Consider the following 23,847-nt stretch of genomic DNA (forward strand, 5'->3'; position numbering starts at 1 on the left):
TGTTTATCTCTTCCCATCCCTCTTTCAATCCCTTTCACTAGGGTATTCCAACGTCTTTTCAGACTATTTGAAGCTCTTCCGAGCTGTGGTTTCAAGGATTCAAGTGAAGATTATATGCGGATCTCTCTACTTTGAGCTAGTCTCTCCTTGTAACACTTCTATCCCATGTTTTACTGCTTTATTGTCTTTGTTGTTTATTTTACTATCGAGCATACCTCTGATTGTAATCATTGGAACACCTTAGTCTTGATTTAATGAAATTTGTGCACAAAAGGAGAGTTTATAATCGTTATACAAACAATTATACAGTTTTAAAGGCGGATACAATCTTGACTCTTAAGCTATGAAAAAATTCACAGTGCTCACTAGAGCTATATCTTCTCAATCTTGAATATCATTCATTCGTTGGAAATTAAGTAATGATTCTATCATTTTCACCAAATATAGGGGAAAATAAAAATAAGGGTTTGAATGGTAACATGAGGGTGATTTTAATAGTATTAAAAACATATAAATAATTATATATATAAAACATTTTATTATTAACTGCAGTACAGTGAGGTTTCGTCCGTTGATTAATTATTTTTACATGGAGTAGTTGTAATGGGAGTAAAAGAAATTGGCACGCCTTGTCACTAATCTCTCTCAACTAACCTAAAGACATTTTATGTTTTGTCTCATCCGATCCCACTTAACTATAATTATGTTAGTCATCTCTATCTAATTGGGTTTATCATCATATCAGAGCACTATCGATAAGTTCGCAGATACCAAAGCTGAAACAATAAAGAGAGAAAACGATGTAAATCCAAACCCTAAACGTCGTATAGCATCTTCAGCTTTGGTGTATGCATGCCATTACATTCCAATTACTTCCCGACAAACATTTGCTCCCACCACTTTTGAAGTGCCTTTCAGACTTTACATCCCCATGTCCACTTCTCCCTGTTCAACCCCCGCTCTATACTGTCTCGCTTCTTTTGTGAGAGATTGCTACTAATCAAACTTTCCAGATTAATCTAATTAATCAAAATGAAGACTTATCGGTGATCATTAGGCGGTGGATATATAAGTTTGCCACAGCTCTATAAATTTACATTTTACATTGTGACATGATAAAATAGCAATTCTTACTTACCTTGAGTCTGTCTCGGCTCTTGCCCAAAGCAAAATAAGTATGGACTTCCAACCGCAGTTAAAATAAATATTTAATCAATCAAAAAATAAAAGTGTTTTTAATCAATTTGGTTTAGTGGTATCTTATCAATTTAAAATGAGTTGGGATTGAATCCACCCTTGGCTTTTTTTTTAGCTTATAGTCTCCAAAATATCAAGATTGGCTCTGCTGAGTATATTTGCAAGGATGCTTTTCATCATGGGAAGGGAAGTTAGAGTACCTTCAATGCAAATACTCAACTTGGGGTTTCCTATTTTTTTTAAATAAAAAATTAAAAATGAACCAATCGCGGGCCGTCACGTGTCAGTGGGACCCGCGAAACAATGCAAAATACGTTGCTTATTTCGTGACAGGAGACAACCGTCTCTCCCTTTTTGGTGGGCCACACACCACCTTTTCCCCTAAAAACCCTCCTTGCATCCCGCGTTGAGGGTGCTCTTAAGCTAATTTCGATCGAGAGATAAAACGAGGAGATCTAGATGGAAAGTCTTTGTCTCTTTCTTTGAGTAAAAACTAGTTTTTTCACAATAATCTATTCTATTAAAACAAGAACATGACCTATTGATATAGGTGTACTTTAACTATTTTAATACAATTATTAAAATTTTTTATTAATTATTTAAGAGAAGTATCATACAAAGAAAAACACAAATATGACTAAAAACACAAATATAAAAATTAAATTTCTAAAAAAAATGTAAAAAAAATATACTCGCCTTTTTAAACTCCGGTCGAATCTAGTTTATTAATTTAAAACACGTCCTATTATATGCTGATATCATTATTCCCTACTCTTGAACTCGTTGTCTTTTTTTTCCAATACACTACTTGCCAAATCATAAGAAGTTAAAATATAAAAGTGGATCAACTAATTTATAGAAACCACTAACAACTTTGGACACTTCTCTTGAAAATGTGTTTCAATTTAAATTCTATGCCAGTAATATAACTTTAACTCCACCGTGAAGATTTGATGTAGAGAAATAAGTGGCTCCATTTCACCATCTCGCAAGCCACCAAAATCTCTCCTAAACCCTTTTGTCACTCACTCTCGTTACTTATTCACTCATTGCCCAGGAATAGTATAATCTCATATGTGTTTCTTAAATACAGAAGATATGAATATATATATATATGTATATCAGTATATAACCTTTTAATTAGTCTTCTTATTATTAATGGTTAAGCATTGATTCTCCTTGCATTACATATGCAAGGTTTTTTGGTATTTTACCTTGACAATCCACAACTGAAGGTATTATTGGTTTATATATTTTGATTGATTTAGAAATCCATATAGTATTTATAAATCCAAGTAAAATATGCAAATCCGGAGGTTTTCCCTCAGATTTGAGTATTTGTATTTTTAACTAAAAAATCCAAACAAATCCATTCAAATCTATTATTAAATCAAATATATTAGTAAATCCGTACGATTGAATAACACTTGATTTGATATAGAATTTATGAATCATTAAACCAATAACACATGATTTTAATACAGATTTGAAAATCATAGAACCAATAACACTAGATTTAGTTTAGATTTTCAAATCCATTAAAATACAACAACCAATAACCCTGTATAAGATAGATTCAAGCATTAACAATACATATATATAATCTAGATTCAATTCAAGCATTATTAGCAATACGATTTTATATAGTCTAGATTAGTGAGAAATAATAAAGTTTCCATTAGAAAAGAGCCCTTAGGGGGACGCATGAATAAAGGGGGTTTATATCACTCAACAATAATAATCACCCAAACAAAATCCATGTGCTTCCCTTTAAACATTCTTCTTGTCATTTTTCTCACAACCATCTTCTACTTTGGCCAACTGTTTATCTTTTGTTGCCGTAAAAAAGAAATTCAAATATGCAAATCTTCTACTTTGGCCAACTGTTTATCTTTTGTTGCCGTAAAAAAGAAATTCAAATATGCAAATCTCCAACACAACTCCAAAACACTATTTTAGTGTGATTTTGACACTAAAACTTTCTCCAACCCAACTGCAAAAATCACACTATTTTAGTGTCACACTATAATTTTATACCATATTTGGTGTGACACTATTCACCATACTATAACACTATTCACTCAACTAAAACACTATTCATTTATTTTATTAATAAATTGTACAATTAAATAAATGACAAATAAAAAATTAAATACATATAATATTATAAAATAACTTTTAGTGTGAAGTTTAGTGTTGTGGTTGGACAAGAACATTTTTTTAGTGTTGAAACTACACCAAAATAGTATAGTTTTGACACTAAAATAGTGTTATGGGTTGTAGATGCTCTTAAAATGTCCTTTTTGCCGTCTTCCTCTTGTTCTCTTCCTGCTTTACTCATGATTCTCTTCCTTTCGGAATTTCATCCAAATATTCAACAACCCTATATTTTTAATTATATTCTCATGCAGATTAAATAATAAGAATATATCGCCCCTTTTCTTCCATATATAACACAACATACGTAACATGACCCCAAACCCTATAGCAACACACTCTTCACGACTCATATTATGCCGTGTACGTCATGAGTTCAGTAGCAAGAGACCGAAAGGAACAAATGGTAATCCAGTCTTCAATCGTGTTGCTTCAAGAAAGATTCAGACAACTTCAGAGAACGCGAGAGTTAAGAGCTGAGCGAGAGCTCCTTAACCCTAAAGCTAACCACCAAGACAACAATATCTTACAATATTACACCCAACCCGCGAGTTTTGATTTCTTCCAGTTTCTACCTCTAAACTCTCAAACATCCTCGTCACAGCAGCTCCTCTCCCTCTCCTTATGCCCTATCTCCACCTCTGATTCCACTGAAAAGCCTAGCTTTTATCATCACTGGCCAAATAAAGACGACAAGAAGAAGGTGGTTGGGACTGATCGATACGACGATGTTGATACGTCTCTGCGTCTCTAAGTTCATAAAGTTTCTCCTCAAGTCTTTTTGCTTTTAATTTATACAAATGTGTGTATAACCTTTTCTGGTCGGTATGCTCTTATAAGGAGTCTTGTAGCTCTTAGCGAAAAAGGCGTCTTGTAGGTGGTAATGATATGTATGTTCAAATGCAATCATATATAGTGTTACATGTTTCAGAGCTAATTCTTGTGATATATATCTTATTACAACGATAACGATCTACGTACTCATTAAGTTATTAATTACTGTATGATTGTATCATGTTTTTGGATGGTTACCATCATTCCTTCAGTTGATCTACTTATACGTATCCCTGTAAATGTTCCGTCTTTGTAATTTATATATATAATTATAACTTATGTTCAGCCAAACCTCCGTACATTTACTTGAAACTCGACTTCTTTGGTCTCCGCTTGCGCATGATCAGACCCTCTTTTGGTTTTTAATTTTTAATAAATAAATAATTTATAATACAAGTCATGGCATTAAAAGTTGTCAGTCACAATCTAAACTTATTTGCATGTATTTGAGTCAGTACTCTTTAACTCTTATATATGTCAGTAACAATGAGTAATAGATAGATAGAAACTAAAAGGCCATTCGATCATAGCTAAACGCAGGGCCGGCTTAAACTCTTCTTAGGCCCTGGGGTGAAATTTTATTTTTGTCTCCGTAAAGCAAGAAAAATATGGCTTATTGCAACAAAATAAAACAATTGTGTTAATCAAAACAAGCAAAACAAATGTGTAACATCTTATTATGCTCACTGAAATAACTAATGTCGTAATCTAAAACCAACAGAAACTAAATCATTTGACTAAGAAACGTTATTCATATGATCAAACCCGAATTTTAATCAGCACTTAAGCTTTTCACAAATCTACTTGAAGCACTTTTTGTGTGATTGAATAAAAAAATCAAATAAAAGGAAAAATAACACTTAGGAATAGGAATCGAACGTCCAAAAGAAAAAAACAAAGCTGGAAAAGACCAGCAAATATATGTTGAACTGTATTTAAGAAACAAAAACATATTAAGAAAAATAGATATAAGTTGAACTATATTTAGGAATCTGTTGAGTTTTCTTCCTGACCACCTTCAAGCATACAATGATTTTTGATGAAAGCGTGTTAACAAATAAGTGAATGACCAAATAACAATATGGTTTTGGTTTAGCTCTAGAACCATCATATATAATTTATTTCTTATGACCATGTACAAAACAAGAAAACATATTTTTAAAGCCTAAAATTGAGAAATTTAAAAAACTTTTATTCAAACCCGTTACCCATTTTCAATCGACCATGCGGAGATTTAAACTCTAATGATTATCTTTAAAACCTAAAATAATTTAATGCTACAAAAAATTAAAAAATTTATAGACCTTTTTTGTGCATGGGCCCTGGGCGGTCGCCCTGCTGGCCCCACCACTTCAGCCGGCCATGGCTAAACGTTAATTGGAAAATATGTATATTCATACACTAGGATAGACCCGTCCTATGGGCGGGAAGTAAAGAACATTCTTTTATTTATTCTCAATTTGAAAATAATTTTAAAATATATTTATTATTCGATTTTGTTATTTTATTTTAAAGACATATGTTTAACTAACTAAAAATCATTTTATTATGTCATTATTTTACGTTTTTCAATACTGATATTATTCAGAATTGCGGTAGAGATTCATCATATAAGTTTTTTCTCTTTTATATGTTTTAATATATTTTTTCCTTTTTTTAATTTCTCTTTGAAATCTATTATTTTAAATTATGTAAAAAGTAAACTTTACCTAGCATTTTTAATCAACTTAAAACATAACACATTATTGTTTAAAGATTTACACATTTTTAAATTATCAAATAAACCATATCAACCAAAATAATTAGGACTTTTCAAAACAAATATTATAGTTTAGCCTTCAAAGTATAATTTTTTACGCTGGTTTTATTATAGATATAATTAAGGTTATGTACTTTATGTAACAATTTATAATTGAATTAACTGCTAACCAATTTAAACTATGGCTAGGATTTGAAAATAGCGGAAAGGAGTAAAATATTTGGGATGACTTAACAACTCTAGGAACAGACATGGAGATTTGGACCTGTGTTGTGAGGATCCATAAGCAAATTATAAAAAATGAATCCATATATAACATCTAAAGGCACTTCAATGAGGAGGTTAAGAAGTACTTTGCAGTTGCACATGTGAAAAATAGACAGCAAACAATATCCAAAAATAAACATGTGTTTGAATATAGAAATAAGAACTGAGAGAATTCCATGTGAGCCGTTTATTAATAGAGATGAGTAAACGGTGGTTGGAAGGTACACTCAGTTAGCTTATAGTGAAGAGAAGCACATGACCATAAGAATTTGATTAGACGGTAATCTCAGGAATTTACAGTCCAGTAAGTGATAGTCTTGTGTTATTGTCACCATATAGATTCGGCTAACTTGTAGTAAAGCAAACACAAATCATTATACAGGACATAAGAAACAAAATCATATTCACATCTGAGTATACCTGCCAACCAGCTTCTATGCTAATAAGATATTGTCCGAATAAGTCACTCAGGAGCCATATTTGTGAGAAGATGAACTCGTTCTGCTTATTTATCTTTATCTTTGGCTCCCACGCATTTGTAGTTGCTTTAGCTCCATAGTTCTTATCCACGTCCACATAAGTTATGTCATGCTCATGCTACAGTTCAAGAAACCGAAATAAAAAATACAAATGAGATCAAGAAACCAAAAAAAAAAAAACTTTGCTCATCTGGTGACCTCTTTGGTTAATGAGGTCAGGTTCAGCAGATTTAGGAAATGAGAGAGTTCATTCCTTCTTCTTGCCATATCTTTTGAATGAACTTGCTCTCAAGAAATCATCTTCCTTTGTCCTCCTCATGGGAATGGTTCTTTCGAAACATTTACCATACTGATGTCATAACTGAGGGATATATATGTCTTCTTTTCCTGACTTTGTAGAAGACACTTTGTTGTCATCAAAGAATCTCTCTGGATAGTAGTTAGGCTTCATCTAAAGATGAAACTGCAAGTAAAGTAAACTAAACATCAGCACTTAGAACATAAATAAAAAGCCCAAATAAAATCTAAGTAAACGATGTATTCATGTACCTGAATCTTGTGATTTTTGAGGAAAGGATTATCAGAAGCTGGTTGTTTTGTGATAGGAACACATGCAGTTCCATCATCATCTGGAGCTGTTAATCACATCCAAAAGTTATAAACCATTTTAAAAAAAAAAATCTAGACACAATATGAACTTGGTCAATTATAACAAAATAAACAAAACAAAAGGTATAATAAATCATCATGTGTAGTTTAGTATGAGAGAGAAAGCAAGAATCGTGAGATTATGATATGTTCCAAAATCAACTCAAGCAGAAAAAAAATACTCAAAAAGAATAAGATGATAGATTTATCTAACCTGAATGATCTAGACGACAGGTTTGTTCAGCCTATTCAAATGCTTCTTCACTTTGAACTTCTGCTTAGATATGCCAAACCTTGCGGCTTAGGATAGTGAAAAGAACCTCCACAGCCATAAATACAGTATGGAACTTCCAGTTAGCTTCTCCTTGCTAAGATGCATCCATAATAGATTTAATTTGTCTCAAGTTTTGGAAAGTTTAAACTCTGCAAGCAACTGGAAGATGATCTTGTGGTTGCTCACCGGAATTGCTACAACACCCAAGTCAGCGAGGATGAGAGAGGAAATCATCATTCTAATATGCAGAAGTTTTGGATTAGTATGATTGGGAGGAATGGAATGATGCATTTGACGAAGGCAAATTCACCTATTTATATATGTAGATTCAGAGAACCAAAGAGAGTAGGTGATTCATTGAATGATAAATCGTGGAAGTAGTGGAGTGAGGGAGTTAATTACAGCTTTAATGACAATGATTGCATGAAGGGGTTCCGTAAAGGTGCCGCTTTCATAGCGTGTAAAGAAGAACTTCAAGCGTTTCAACATTGGAACCCAACAGTTGAAGACTTGACCCAACCTGTCAACCAGAGGTTTTTCGGAGATAATCGATCACGTAAGGCAACCGGAGCTTTAAACTCTGTGGAAAAATAGTCGTTATGCAACCCTAGGCAGAGGATAGTAGAGAAAGAGTTGAAGACGAAGACTGGTGGGCTCCAGTAATATATTAGAATACCGTTCATATATCTTTCGAAGCCCAAATAAGAAAGCAGAGTAGATGCAATAAGAAACGCACTGTAGTGAAACGGTGAGTTTTGTAAGTTGGGACAGGTGTCACGTTCACAGAGCTTGACTTTCTGAGCTATCTGCTGAGGTGGCGCGTCCTGGAGAGAGATAACTCTACTTTATATAATAAGATAATCTAATCTATTAAATTATAGTCTCGTTTTTATCTACTGATAAAAAAAATTATCATTTAAGTTTTACATGATCTTAATAAAACTGACTTATATCATATGTTATAATAATAATATCCTGATTACTCTAACCAATTAAACATCACAATAGAAACAAACTGATTAAATATAAACAAACCGGTAGTAATTAAATTTTTAGACTACACACGATCAACATTAACATCATATCATCTAATTTAACTGAACGATAATACATTAACAATCTGTGATTTGTTTCAGCTAATCTTCTGAACCGGTTTTAACATAAGATAAAAACATGCAATCATTTTTTTAATAAAACAAACATAAGAGAAAATTTAATTTAGGATAGATAATGGAAGAAGAGTTAGCAGAATCTAGGTAGGAACAAGAAAGGGAAAGGAGACGTCTTAAAGATAGAGAAAGAAGACAGTTTATGAGCCAATCTGAAAGAGAAAGGCATTTGGATCAGCGCCGCAAAAACTACCAGCCCCGAAGGCAAAAGCAGGGATAAATCGCGTCGACTCTCAGATCCAAGCGATCACCAAAGTGAACCAAGAAACATTAACCTCACATTTTGATCCCGGAACTAGTAATATATCCACGCTAGCTGAGTCTGATCAAAGTAAGGATGTTGTCACAACACTCCCAAACATAAGGTTCATTAAGAACTTGAAAAGATTTAAGAAAGGTTGATAATTACAGGATTATAAATTATATCATTTCATTATTCCTTTCCACAAACCTGCATTCAAATAATCTACTAACTAATTTTCTTCTTTTAGTTTACCGATTCCAACTTTATTAGTTCACAAGTTGAATGAGAACTTCATCAATTAGTGTTTGTAAAAGTGAATCTATTTTAAAGATAAATCTTAGATTTTTTTTAATAGAAATTCAATCTTTTTGTTTGTTTTCAAACACAAATGAAAATACACGACATCATTCATTTGTTATTTGGGAAAGAAAAAATTATTATTCAACAAAAAAATTTACAAAGTCTAAGCTGTATCCAATGTTAAGGTTTACCACTTTACCTTGAAAAAAACCATAGTAAAGCTTTCGAAGAATAATAAAACAGAGCCTATATCGGAACAAATGCTATAATGACCCACTTGGATATCAAAAAATCTATTTTGGACCTCTTTCAGTTTTAATTTCTTTTTGAATTAAATTTAATATAAAAATGAGCATAATGTCCTTAAAACCTGAAAACTTTAAATTATTTACCAATCCAACCGTGTACATCCGGACCCAAACCCATATATATCCAAAACCAAGCTCATGTTCATTTAAATTTTTAATATTAAGAATTAATTTTATTAGTTATACCAGTTGTACTATTTATCCAGTTATACCAATTGTACTAGTTATACCAGTTGTACAGTTGTATTAGTTGTACATTTGAACTATACAATTTTATTAGTTATATTAGCTATACTAGTTGTACAGTTGACAAGAGAAACAGAACTTCCCACTCGATGGATAACGGTGGCGGATAAATCTGAACGTAGTTTTATCAAAGCTGATGTGTCCAAGATCAGACCACAGATCCATCTCTTGATTCGTCAAGACCCCCCACAAATGGATCCCGCTGCCACAAAACCTCGACTTCAAAAGAGAAAGTTTAGCTCTGAACCCTAGCCACCAAATCTATGAATAGTGCTTGTAAACCTCATCCACCACAACTATTATTCATTGTGTGGTTAAACTTGTAATATGTTGTGATTAGTTTATTTTTCTATAATATTATATTTATCTTTTCTTTGAAATATAATATTATGTATAACACTGTAATATGTTGTATTAGTTGTACTAGTTATAAAATTTAATATGAAATTATTTGTTTTAATAGTTATTAGTTGTATTAGTTGTACTAGTTGTATTAGTTGTACTAGTTGTATTATTTTTGAAAAAAAATCATCTTTATTTTTTGCTCTCGAAACCGAAGAAGGCATTTGCGGAGCCAAAAGGTTGCAGTAGAAGAGGATTCAAAATTATATTTTGCAAAAAATGATAAAGAAGCCATCACGAAGGTGAAGAGAATGCACAAGCATTCATGGTTGGATTTTGACTTGTGTTTGAACCACTTACTCTTTGTTTCAGATTTATTGTAGTTTAAAGACGTGTAGTATATTTTTACACTTAAGTTGTATTGTATGTTTTGACAAATGAGTAGTATGACTACAATAATATTACTAGTTTATCTACAGTAGTATTAGTCTCACTGGTACAATAGGTTTAACAATAATACAACTAGTTTAACTATGTGTTACTATGTTGCTTTAGTTGTACCACATAAAAATTACAATATGTTACATACCTTTTAAATTACTTTTGTTGTATGTTTTCAAAAATAATGTGGACAACCAAATAAACAAACCTAAAGTATAAGTTATTATCATGTAACCATATGTGATAGTGTAACTATATCAAAAAAATTGTCAATGTTTTTTTTTTAAATAGGAAAGATTATTCTAACCACGTACTAGTTTCGTCATTTAATTATTTTATCATTTGAAATATACAATGTGATTATAAAATTTCTAAAATGACAAAGTTGTACCATGTGTACTAGTTCAACTACTCTACATTTAGTACAACTAGTACAACTAAGGCAACATACTAACATGTTGTTCAACCATAATGTTTAAAATATGATACACATTTAAAATGTGATGCACAATACAAAATGAAATAACATAGTTGTACTAATATTTGAGTTGTATCAGTTTGTATATAGTTGTACTAGTTTTTGAGTTGTATCGGTTTGTACATAGTTGTAATTTGGCAATGAATTCGAAAAAACTAGTGATACCACATAAAAAATTAAACTTACCTCAGTTGTACCACTTATTTATGTTTACATGTCATTGTCCGATTACAATAAAATCAACAATTTTCTAAAAATATACTTCATGCATGTTTTCCAAAAATTATATTGACAATCAAGTTAACAAACCTCAAAAAAATAAGCTAGATCATTAAACTTATAGAATTGTGTAATAATTTTCATATTTTTTCTAAAACTACAAATAAAGTAAGAGAAACTTTTTGAGTACAAACCAATTGGGATATTTGATTGTTTTTCTTGTGTGGAATACCAAATTGGTTTTATCAATTTTTGAAATGTAAAAGTTGTACCAGTAATAGTCGTCTAATATATAGTAAAAATATATCAATTTTTTATATGTCTAGTTTAAGGGGTTTACCAATATTTTCACACCATAACTTTGTAAAAATATGTTTGATGTTTGTTTAAGCTAATATAGCTAACAAACCTTAAAGTATAATGTATATAATGTATAATTAAGAGTGTAATGTAATAATTTAACAAAAATATGAAAATTCTCAAATAAAATAGATCAAATTTAAAATTCATCTATGTGTGCAATTGCATTAATAGTGTTGTAGTGCACGTACGATCGATAATTTTGGGGAGAAATCAAAGAGAACTTTATTTAGTTTGAAAGTTTGGGGACGAAAATGAAAACAACCAAAAGATAATGGACCATTCATGCAATTGTGAAGAATGACTGAAATATACAATTGATATTTTTGGGGTAGATTCATGGAGAAATAATCACAATTTAATAGTTTATTTCAAAAACAAGAAAAAAACAAAAAAAAAAGCTGAAGGACCTAAACATAAATATGAACAACTTGGCCAGTAGAGAAGCTCGAGATCGCGGTTGACGTCGCGAATCGATGACGACCACGACGATGAGCGTGGCGGTTCTGATAAAAAACGATGTGTATTGCTATGGTGGAAAAAGATTGCGGTGACAAACGGCGAGCTTGAATGCCATTTGAGACCACTAGGAAGAAGATCTGCAACAGTTTAGATTGGTGGTCGAAATTGTTTAAAGACGCAGTAGAAGCAGGGTCTTGGTGTAGATAAGACAGCAGATTTTGGTAGAAAGCAGCTTGACAGAAACTTGAATCATGGTGGAGATAGAAAGAACACGATGGAGATAACCTACGCACGCGAATATAATTTTTTTTTTAAATTAATTCATTAAGGTTGTTAAAGTAATTCATATGACAGAGGTCCATATATACAGATTAATTTAGGTTGTAGTAGATTTTTTAAAGCCTTTCGGTCTATTTCAAAATTTTGTCCGCGTATATCTTTATCAAAGAAATAAGTAAGGTGCATAGCTTAGCGAGGAGTAAAGATGGAAAAAAAACATGTCTGGAATTATTTTTGCACCTAATATTCCACAGCAGAGCCAATGCCAAATAGTGAAGAACTGACGTAGAATGGCATGTTTCACGGAGTGGAATGAGAGAACCAGACTAACTTGTATCAACAAACATGAGTTGGTGGTGCATGCAACGAAGCCGCGTCATATCCTACGTATATAAAAGATTACTACTTGTTACAAAAGTGGTTGCTAGCTTTCATAGCTCAGTTGGTTAGAACACCCGTTTAGTAAGCGGGAGGTCTTGAGTTCAACTGTCAATGAAAGCTTCATAATTTTTGGGTTTTATATTTTTCTTCTCTTTTATGGACCGCATTTTGCACGGGCCCATTCCTTAGTTTGGGTTGACAAAGTATTGACCATGTTCTAATTATCTTGCTTCAAATCACAGAATTAATTAGGGTTTTCGCCATATTTCATATAAATACTGCCTACGCACATTGCCAATTGTCATAATCTAACTTCGTTCTTCTGTTCTAAGTTCTAACTCTTTTCTCTCGGTTAGGAACCTATAGATGTTATTTAGAATGTCTTTATTTAAACGTGACGCGATTTTCTCTCCAAGAAATCGATTACTTGACAAGGGGCAACATAAAACAATCATGGTTGCATAACCCTAAAAGTAAACGTCACAAAGAAACAAAAAAGGTAGCTGAAGACGTAGAAGGAGCCTTAAAGGGCTTCTCCGTCAGAAGCATCGTACTAAGGGTCTCATATTCCATCGCCTTGCGGAGCGGCGTTGCTGCCTTTACCGTTTGGGACCGGCCATGACACCTACATTGATTTATTAATTAGTTTGTTAATAGATCTCTCAATTCAGTAGAGATGAAAGGCAGTGATGACTCGGAAATATTCAAGCTCAACAGACCGGAATTAGGCTTTTCTTTCTTTTAATTTGAGAGATTCGTTTCTGTGTCGATAATCCCCGCTGAACTGAGCCTTTCCAAGCATTGAGTTTCCTAAAACACTGATCCAGTTTTAAACAATCGTTCTCTCCTATTAAACCCAGAAATCTTATGTGTTCCAACTTACTTTTTATTCTTTAAACTTGTGTCTGAACCTCGACGGATTTGCCTGAGACTCTTAGCAATGAAATGTTTTTACTCAATATTTAGTCCATTTAATCTTTTTTTTTTTTTATCTTTGCCGGATTTGGTATGATATAGACTGCTCTCTGTTGTAAAGACATTTTTTCAGCTAGTTGTAAGTTGTTGTGGTCGCACAAACCCAAGACCCAAGCTCTTGAAACTATCGACCACTTATCTACCTGCTAACAAGAAAGTGACTGGAAGAAAATAGATTTACAAGGTCCCACAATTTCGTTATATTTTAATGCTAAACTGTATTATGAATTAAAGATCGATATATTTCACTCACTTCAGATTAGTACGATTTGAGTTGACAACAATCAGAACAACATTTACCGAAATGGTAAACAATCAGAACAACACGCCATCATAACTTATTATGACTTCACACCTTCAAAGGGATGGCTAGGCGCTTTAAAAATAATCCAATCAAGACTTGAAAATTATCTTACCCTCGGCAGTCTCTTGTGGCATCTGACCTCATCCTATCACTATTCGAACGTGCTGTCGCCTTCTGAACCATTTACATTCACCAAAGAAATGAGTTATCAATCAATACCAGCCAATTGCATTCATTACCCAAATATTCTCTTACTGAATCGAGTCTCAAGACCATCAATCCATTCTTACTTATCTACATTGTCTCCATTGTCCTCACAACCTATGAGGCAGCCTCCAATAATCCACAATTCGCGTATCCGTTGCAAAACACCACGTAACTCCCGCCGTTCTTTGGATCCAACTCGAAGTATTTCGTAGCTAGGAGTTCTCTAGAAGCTTCAACCACCTACTTTCTTCATCTTCTCAAAAAACTTCAACACCTCTGAAACTTGCCCATGATACCCATACCTAGAGATCAAAGAGGTAGGTCCACATAACCTCGTTACTGGTGGGAACTTGATCAAACACTTTATGCCCATCAGAGACACTGCTGCATTATTTGAAGTACTTATCAACAAGAGAACTATTGACTATATATAATATTCAACTCAATACAGCTCTTTATCATGACAGCATGGAGGTATACTGATCTGGAACTATTCAATGGGGCTTCGTATCGTAATACATAAAAAGCCCTTCTTGTTCAAGATCACCTGATAAAGCGTAAAGTATTAACAACTTAAATTTCAAGAACAATTAGAACATATATCCGTTTCCCTTTCAATATTTCACTATTAAAATAACGTTTGAAATCTAACAATCAAAATGTCAAGATGGCCGAGTTGGTCTAAGGCGCCCGCTTCAGGTGCGGGTCCGAAAGGGCGTGGGTTCAAATCCCACTCTTGACACTGGTTTTTTTTTCCTAAGTATGGCTGTGGTTTGATATAAACAGTAAAAAAAAATTATGAATCTAACAGTTCTCCTGGATCATTCGAAGAATGTGTTAGCTAGTAGTGAGAAATTGCTATTGCGATAATGCTTTGACTACTTTACCTTTTCCATGTTGTGGGTTCAAATCCCACTCTTTTTTTTTTGCTAAAAAAAAGAGAAAAAAGAAAAATTCAAATCCCACTCTTGACATCGTTTTTTTTTTTTTCCTAAGTATGGCTGTGGTTTGATAAAAACAGTAAAAATAATTATGAATCTAACAATTCTCCTGGATCATTCAAAGAATGTGTTAGCTAGTAGTGAGAAATTGCTATTGCGATAATGATTTGACTACTTTACCTTTTCCATGTTATCTGAGATAATATTATATGCAAAACATGAAGATGTAAGATGTCTGCCTTGAAGTAGTCGCTGACGTAGTTGCTGAAACAGACGTCAGGTTAAGTGGTGAAGACCATGTGGAGTCAAGATGCTGAGCTGGAGCCGTGTAGACTTGGAGAGCAAGGGAGTATCTTGGAGATATGGAAAGAGGAATAAACTTGAGGAGCAAGTTTATGACTTAAAGAAAGAGGAATAAATATGTCCAAGAAAAGGAAAGTTGCACTTATTGTTATGGAAGATGTCCATACATGTTGCCTTGGAGACTAGGGTTTCGGGAACATGGAGAATAACTATAAGATAGCTATGGGGTCGTCTGTATAGAGATAGAGACACGGAGGCTGATCTTATAGAGAGAGAGAGAGAAGCTCTTAGAGGTGTTTTTGGGTCGTGTTGAAGCACTGACTGAAGTACTTGACGGAGAAGAGACATAAGCGGGTAGCTTAGGAATCTTTCAGTAGCGTGTGTTAGGGTGTTAACACTAGACGTGTAAAAGCTGAATAAGCAAGTCTTGTAAAGATTGTTTAAAAGAGATTCTAATAAAAGCATTGATGTTTGCTTGTGTATTTTTCTTTTGATTTATCTTCTGCACTACCTTATTGTGGTGTCATCTTTGCACTAACAAGTGGTATCAGAGTGGGGCACCTAAGTTACCGGAGTTATCCTGAAGGTGAAGATGGACACGATTATTTCTGTGCAGAAGGCGATCGTGTTGAATGCGGACCAGTATGGTCATTGGAAGGCTCGCATGAAGCAGATGATTCGAGGAATCAATGAAGATGCGTGGACAGCTGTGGAGATTGGTTGGGAGGAGCCTACCATAGTCACAGGAGGTGAGAAGAAGCCTAAACCAAAAGAGGATTGGTCAGAGGCAGAACGCAATGCATCAAAATTTAATGCAAAGGCGTTGTCGGTGATTTTTGGAGCAGTTTCAGCTGATTCAGGGGAGTACTTCGGCTAAAGAGGCGTGGGAGATCCTGCTGAATTCGTTTGAAGGAGATGAGAGTGTCAAGAGGACACGTCTAGATCATCTTGGGTCGCAGTTTGAGAATCTCAGGTGGTCTGATAATGATTCTGTGGCGAGCTTTAGTGCCAAACTCAGTGGTATGGCGCATGAAGCATTTGTACTTGGGAAGAAATACAAGGAGAAGAAGCTGGTAAAGAAGTTACTACATTGTCTTCCAACAAAGTTTGAAGCTCACAAAGTGGTCTTGCAGATGACTACAAACACGGATGAGCTCAAGTTTGACAAACTTGTGGGTATGCTAAAGGCACAAGAGATGGAGAAAGATAGTAGTTCAGTCTCTACGTCAGGTGGTGCATCCAGGAGTATAGCTCTTGCTGCTGACAAAGATGGAGATAGATCTCCGAATGTTGAAGATGCCATGGGGATGTTGGCTAGGAATCTGAGTAAGATGATGAATTCCTCTGGTGGGTGGAATCAGTATGGTCGCCAGGGAGGTGATCGTGGCAATAGCAGAAGAAGAGAACGTCTTAGATGCTATGAGTGTGAAGGTGTTGGTCATATAAAGGCTGACTGTCCTGTAGCACAACGGAGAGAACTTAAGTGTTCTGAGTGTAGAGGTGTTGGACACACACAGCGTGAATGTCCAAACTCAAAGAAGGAAAAAAGAGTTCCACTGCAGTCGTCTGATGATTCAGAGTCTGAGGAAGATGGAAAGGTGATGAAGAACCTTGTTGCATTTGGTGCACGCAAGGAGGAATCTAGTGAATCCTCGGATTCAGATGTTGGTACAGGTGATAAGGAGTATCACGTGCTATACAACAAGTGGTTGAATCTCAAGGATCATAATCTGAGATGGGAGAATGTGGCTCAGAAGCAAACCAAGTTGCTTGAAGAAGTGCTGGAAGAACTTGCGACTATAAAAGATAAGAATGAGTCTTTGGAGCAAGAGGTTAGAAAGTTGAGGGAAGTCCAGCAGAAGGGGTTACCACGTTTCGTGCATGGGAGAACATCAGAAAGTGGAGCCAAAGGAACTTATCAGGAAGTACGTCGGGACGTACGACAGGGAGTAAGGCAGGAAGTTCTACAGCGCGTAGATGTGAGTAACAAGCCGAAAGTAGTACATCAGTGCAACAACATGAAGATCAGACAGGAGGTTCTGAAGCATGGTTGTGCAGCTGGTACAAGGAAGGAGACTGATCGGTGCATTAGCAACTGTGTCAGGCCAAGCAAGAAGCAGCATCGGATGTGCTGTTGGTTCTGTGGGAAGGTTGGACACAAGAAGGTGGAGTGTTTTGCTCGTGAGAAGAGCAGAAACATGGCCAAGAAGGTGAACAAGACGTTCACTAAGCCCATGAGGGTTGAAGAGGTGTCCTTAGCCAAGAGTGGCTTACTTGATGAGATCAAGGATGAGACATCAGAAGATGGATGCAGCTCTGGTAGGAGTGATCTTGAGGTTGATCAAGAAACATCAAGTCTGGAGCCAGGACACGAGGTTGTTTGTGGCACAAAGGGGAAGGAGATCGAAGTGCGTCAGGAAGTGGTGCGAGATGATCTTCAGGGGTGTGATAGTGAAATCACTCCAAGACAATAGCAACGAGTGCAGAGGGCACTCGGTGCGGATGGGGAAGGTCTCATGGTCAAGAAGAAGACACATGACGGAAGCCTGGTCCTCAACAGAAGTTGGTCGAAGGGTAGTTCGACAGGTGCGTCAGATCGTGATGCAGTAATTGTTATTCCGCTGCAGCAGGGGCTGTGTCATGATTATACATGAAAAAACAGACTGATGGGTCTGTAAGGCTTGACATCTAAGCATCTGTGTTTTAACTTAGTATGCAATCAAGCAGGGGGAGGATGATGATGTTCTGGTATAGAGAATGCATATCTCATGGGGGAGAAAAGCATGGTGTGGTGCACATCTCGTGGGGGAGAAAAGCACATTTGGTATGAAAGTTTCTAGGTGAGGAACGTGGTTGCAACGTGGTTGCTGAACCAGAAGAGTGTTGTGCTTGATCGGCACACAAAGCTAAAAGGGGGAGATTGAAGATGTAAGATGTCTGCCCTGAAGTAGTCGCTGACGTAGTTGCTGAAGTAGACATCGGGTTAAGTGTTGAAGACCATGTGGAGTCAAGATGCTGAGCTGGAGTCGTGTAGACTTGGAGAGGAAGGGAGTATCTTGGAGATATGGAAAGAGGAATAAACTTGAGGAGCAAGTTTATGACTTAAAGAAAGAGGAATAAGTGCATTCCAAGAAAAGGAAAGTTGCACTTATTGTTATGGAAGATGTCCATACATGTTGCCTTGGAGACTAGGGTTTCGGGAACATGGAGAATAACTATAAGATAGCTATGGGGTCTTCTGTATAGAGATAGAGACACGGAGGCTGATCTTATAAAGAGAGAGAGAGAAGCTCTTGGAGGTGTTCTTGGGTCGTGCTGAAGCAGTGACTGAAGTACTTGACGGAGAAGAGACATAAGCGGGTACCTTAGGAATCTTTCAGTAACGTGTGTTAGGGTGTTAACACTAGACGTGTAAAAGCTGAATAAGCAAGTCTTGTAAAGATTGTTTAAAGGAGATTCTAATAAAAGCATTGGTGTTTGCTTGTGTATTTGTCTCTTGATTTATCTTCTGCACTACCTTATTGTGGTGTCATCTTTGCACTAACAAAACAGCTTGAGCATATCTTTCACAAGAAGATTAACGTGTGTTTTATTGTGATGGTGAAGCTGAAATGCATCATTGGGTCTTAAACAAATTTCATGTCATTGTGCTCCGATCCGCAACACATAGCTATGTGTGTTTAACATGAAAAAATTGTAAACATTGGGTTAAAGCATTTTTGCAGCTAAATTATCTCATAAGTTTACCTTCCTTTGCACTCTATAAATTCCTTACTCTGCTTCTTTGGCTGTTCGTGTTGCACTTGCAACCGTACTCCAATCACTTGATCCTAGGAAAGGAGACACATGAGAAAAGACATGATCATTAATGGTTGAGATTTAAAAAATCATCATTAGTGAAATTTCGAAGATGCTATCTTATCATCCTCTTTTTTTTTTTTTACTATTCTTCTTCAAAATGTACTTGAAAAAACAAAATAGTTGTCTCACAAATACTGTGACCAAGAAAATGCCCAAAGGAATGGAAATAAGGTAGACTTAGAATGCATATATATGGAAGGGAAGCTATTTTCCTTTTCAAGTACATATTGAAGAAGAATAGTAAAAAAGAGAGGATGATCAGATAGAACAAAAAAAGAGCGAAGAGTAAATCTAATATCAGGTAATTCAATTTATTACTTACATTATTTCGTGTTTGCCTGGCTTGAAAATACTAGATCTCGTCGCAAAGACTTGTGTTCTTGCAACAAGAAATTTGTATGAATTATACCAATAATAGCCATAATAGCCAGGTCCAACTATTGCAGTTTTTAACTAACACTACACAACTTTAGGAGATACGGTTATTTTATTTGACTATGAGATTGAGGAAGAAAACACAACAATTAAACATTACCATTTTCTACTGAAATGTTCTTAATTAATCTCAAACTAGATTATCACCCGCACTTTGAAGTTTAATTAATCTATATACAGGTATATTTTTTGTTTTAATTTTTTTGTTTTGAGAAATTTAATTTTTATATTTGTGTTATTTTTTGTAATCATATTTGTGTTTAATATTAATTTAAATTTAACATAATTTTTGTTAACTATATTAAATATGTCAAGTTGCATAACTATACACTTGTGTCGTATGCATTTCAAAAATTATTTTTAAACTTTTTGTTGACAACATAAATTATTTTTAAACTTTGTTTCTAATGTTTGCAACATATTATATTTTCTTAGTAGTTACCTAACATAATTAGTCAATAATATTCGTACTCAGAAAACCCGATTCGGAATCGATCTGAAAATCAAAGTATTATACTCTATTAGATCTGGCCTATATACTCCAATGGTTCTTAAAGTTATATATCTGAAAAACAATATCAAATTCAAACTGCACCAAAAACCGAATAATGTTTTTGAAAAATGTTTGAAAAAACTAATTTTAATATATATATGTAAATGGGTTAATGTGGTTTTCACTAACTTTAAGTAAAATTACATTTAATAAATATTTTTTAATCAAATAGCCTATTTAAAACTCGTTAAACTAAATGAGTTTATATGAATATTTATTTCTATTAAAAGTTCACTTAAACCCTGTTAAACTATATTTTAACATCATGTGCTTTTTTAATTGATAAACTTATTGTCTAGGTAAAATATTTAATAAATTAATGTATGGTTGAATAAATTTATTCCAATTTTTTGGACTGGGATGTAAGTTACGTTGTTGTAGTGTATATTTGTTTTAATAACCCATAAAAATCACAATCATAAAAACATAAATCATTACCTGATACACTATAGAAGTAAATATTATAAATACTAATTATCAAAGGACGGGTATATTTCTGTTTTAATTTTTTTTGAAAATTTTAATTTTTATATTTGTGTTTTTTTTTGTAATTATATTTGTGTTTTTCTTTGTAATCATATTTGTGTATAAATCTTAATCAAAATCTATTTTATAAAATAATAGCAATTTAAAAGCCCCATAGAAATACACACTGCAACTAGGCCTGGAACTTTTATCCGAGATCCGGATTCGATCCGAGATTCGATCTGGATCCGATCCGAAAATCCGGATATTCGGAGGGACCGAATCCGGATCCGTATAGTAAAATGTTGGATCCGTCAAAGCCGGATCCGGATCCGGATATCTTAATTTTTTAGTCCGGATATCCGGATCCGTAAGTTTTATTAATAAATATTTCAAAAATAGTAATATCTATATATAAAAATTAATTTTATTTAATATATTTTCATTTATATAATAGTATATATAAATTTATGAAAAGTTTGTAATATTATACATAGAACTAATTAAAAACATTATATATATTTTTATTTTTAAATTATTGTTCATAATTTATATATATTAATATTATTTTTATTTATTTTAAGAATCCAAATCTGGATCCGGATATCCGCCGGATATTACAATTTTTAGAACGATATCTGACATCCTAATATCTGAGAACTCCGGATCCGGATAAGGATAGTAAAATTATGGATCCGCCGGATAAGGATCCGGATCCGGATACTTTAAAATTGTCCGGATATCCGATCTCTCCCAGGCCTAACTGCAACAAATTATTAGATTTGTAGAGAGCAAATCAAGATCCAAGGTCCATGTTTTATCATTCTCCGACCACAAATTCGTTACACCATATTATATAATTATTTAAATAAGAATAATAATGAAATATGACGTGAATTCAAAGCAGTTTATCTTTTTGTAACTTACTTTTACAGAAATGATTGTTTTAGCCAATGTTCCAAATTGGGCTAGGCGTTACGTGTGCGGTAAATCCGGGCCTAGTGCCGAATCAATTAATCCGGGAATAATTTTTATCCTTTTATCTATATATATGTAAATTTATTAAACAAAGGGATAATAATTGTAAATCTTCTTTGGTCCAATGGTGTCCTGAATTATTCTTAATTCTCATAATGTGTGTTCATCGTCCAATATGTGTTTTTTTTTGCTATATATAATAAGGATTTTCTTTAATGAGGTGTAAATTACAAATTTACCCCCGTCTTCTACTCTCATTCTTTGCGACTTTCAGTTCTAATTTTCAGTCATGAATGTCATTTTCCATTGATTATCATCATTTTCTTTTGTTATTAACATAGTTTTGAATCATTTATGACAGATCTACCACTAAGCATTCGATTTTAAACCATCAAAACTCAAAAAGGAACAACGAAAAAAATACGATTAAAACTATAAATATAAATAGGAGCAACGAAAAAATACAAAAATATGATTAAAATTCACATTTGTTGCCATATATATGTAACCCTTCAAAATAAGAGTGCAATTGGTTATGGAAGGTAGTTATTTTTGAAATATTTAGATGCTATAAATGTTTAGAACGTGGTTATGGAAAATGGGTTACATGATATATTTAGATAATTATTTAAATGCAGTTAAAAAATAAGTTGGACTAACTTTTATCAATTGGTCATGTTCCCGTTTTAATAGAATAGATATTTACTAAAGGTTCATCCTTAAGACATACAAGTTTTGTGTAGCCAAAGCATCAAAGTTAATAAGTTAAATCTTATTTTCTGTGATTGTCTATTCAGAAGAGTATGGATAGCCCACTGGATCACTCGATATCACTCGACATTATGATCCAAAGCGCATTTCATCATTACATACTCCGATATACTCAGAATATACGAAGCACTCTTTTCCCATTGCTCATGTCTTAGTACAATTGTCGGTCAATTGGTTAATCTTCAGGAGATCTGACTGAAACTCCTCAGCACCGGAATTCGGTTAGCCACAAACAAAGATGATAACCCATATCCCTGATCTGGTCTATGAGTCATAGCGACATCGACTTGGTGTAGTCGGGATCATGGTGAGCTGTATTCTGTTGGGAAATTGATCATGACATAGATTCAGATGGGAAGCTGTATGTTTGATATTTATAGGGTATGAGGGAGATCATGAGTGGTTGATTGTCTGAACAGATGTGTGAGTCAGCAGAGTATGGCAAAGGATCGTGATCTGAGCAGGACTAAGCCAGTTAAGTCAGAGCATTATGTACATGTACCGACATGAATCAATGAGATAGTTTATCAGCCATGACAGAGACGAGTAAGAGACAGGTCAGGGAGATGATAGACAGTGGGTCAAGTCAAGTGCTGATTGGCAGGATCTGTGAGTCTAAGGGTCGTTGGGCCGAGTTACTGTTCTGACTAATCATGTGATGATCATTATCTGGCTGTGGAATGTTAACCTGGATATCAATCTGACTGTACTGAATGGCTGGATTGGAGACCAATCCATCTCTCTTTGTGTACGTGATAATGTGAGGATGGTTGGTTGAGTGACTAAAGAACAAGAAGATTCAGTAAATTATTTGATGGAGCTATTAGCTGGAAAAGGAAGCATGTCGATGTGAGGACTAGCAGTCAAAGCAAGATCGAAGCATCCTGAGATAGTAATGTACATGTTTTATATGCTGTGATTCTTAGTAGTAATCCGCTAGGTTGCTGGATTAGACTAGGTGAACAATGAAACTAAAGTAAACCTAGTTGAGGAATATTGCATAAAATCCTAAATACATGAAATAATCTGGAAATGACCTCGTTTGGTTAGGTAACCTACGGTTGAATCCAGTGGTGGAGCCAGCTTTATGGCAGGTGGATCACTTGACCCAGGTGGATTTTATGTAAAAGAATTTTTTTGCTTATATTTAAGAAATAAAATTAGGAAAATATTACAAAAATTAGCTTGTCGACCCTTATGATTATGCAAA

At 34.2% G+C, this 23,847-nt stretch overlaps 1 protein-coding gene and 3 non-coding genes across 4 annotated transcripts; all 4 read left to right on the forward strand.

The window, feature by feature from the left end:
- The first annotated feature begins 3,420 nt into the window (after positions 1-3,420).
- Positions 3,421-4,346, forward strand: BNAC08G47810D. The gene has a single exon (XM_013854728.3). The coding sequence runs from the start codon at positions 3,725-3,727 to the stop codon at positions 4,106-4,108; it is 384 nt and encodes a 127-aa protein (XP_013710182.1). The 5' UTR covers positions 3,421-3,724; the 3' UTR covers positions 4,109-4,346.
- An 8,544-nt stretch (positions 4,347-12,890) lies between these two features.
- TRNAT-AGU lies at positions 12,891-12,964 on the forward strand. Its single transcript has one exon. It is a non-coding gene; the product is annotated as a tRNA-Thr (tRNA).
- A 559-nt stretch (positions 12,965-13,523) lies between these two features.
- Positions 13,524-13,638, forward strand: LOC125592212. Its single transcript, XR_007328055.1, has one exon. It is a non-coding gene; the product is annotated as a small nucleolar RNA Z107/R87 (small nucleolar RNA).
- Positions 13,639-14,991: 1,353 nt separating this feature from the next.
- Positions 14,992-15,072, forward strand: TRNAL-CAG. Its single transcript has one exon. It is a non-coding gene; the product is annotated as a tRNA-Leu (tRNA).
- The last annotated feature ends 8,775 nt before the right edge of the window (positions 15,073-23,847 follow it).

This window comes from Brassica napus, chromosome C8 (assembly GCF_020379485.1).
Source record: "Brassica napus cultivar Da-Ae chromosome C8, Da-Ae, whole genome shotgun sequence".
Taxonomy (NCBI): Eukaryota; Viridiplantae; Streptophyta; class Magnoliopsida; order Brassicales; family Brassicaceae; genus Brassica; species Brassica napus.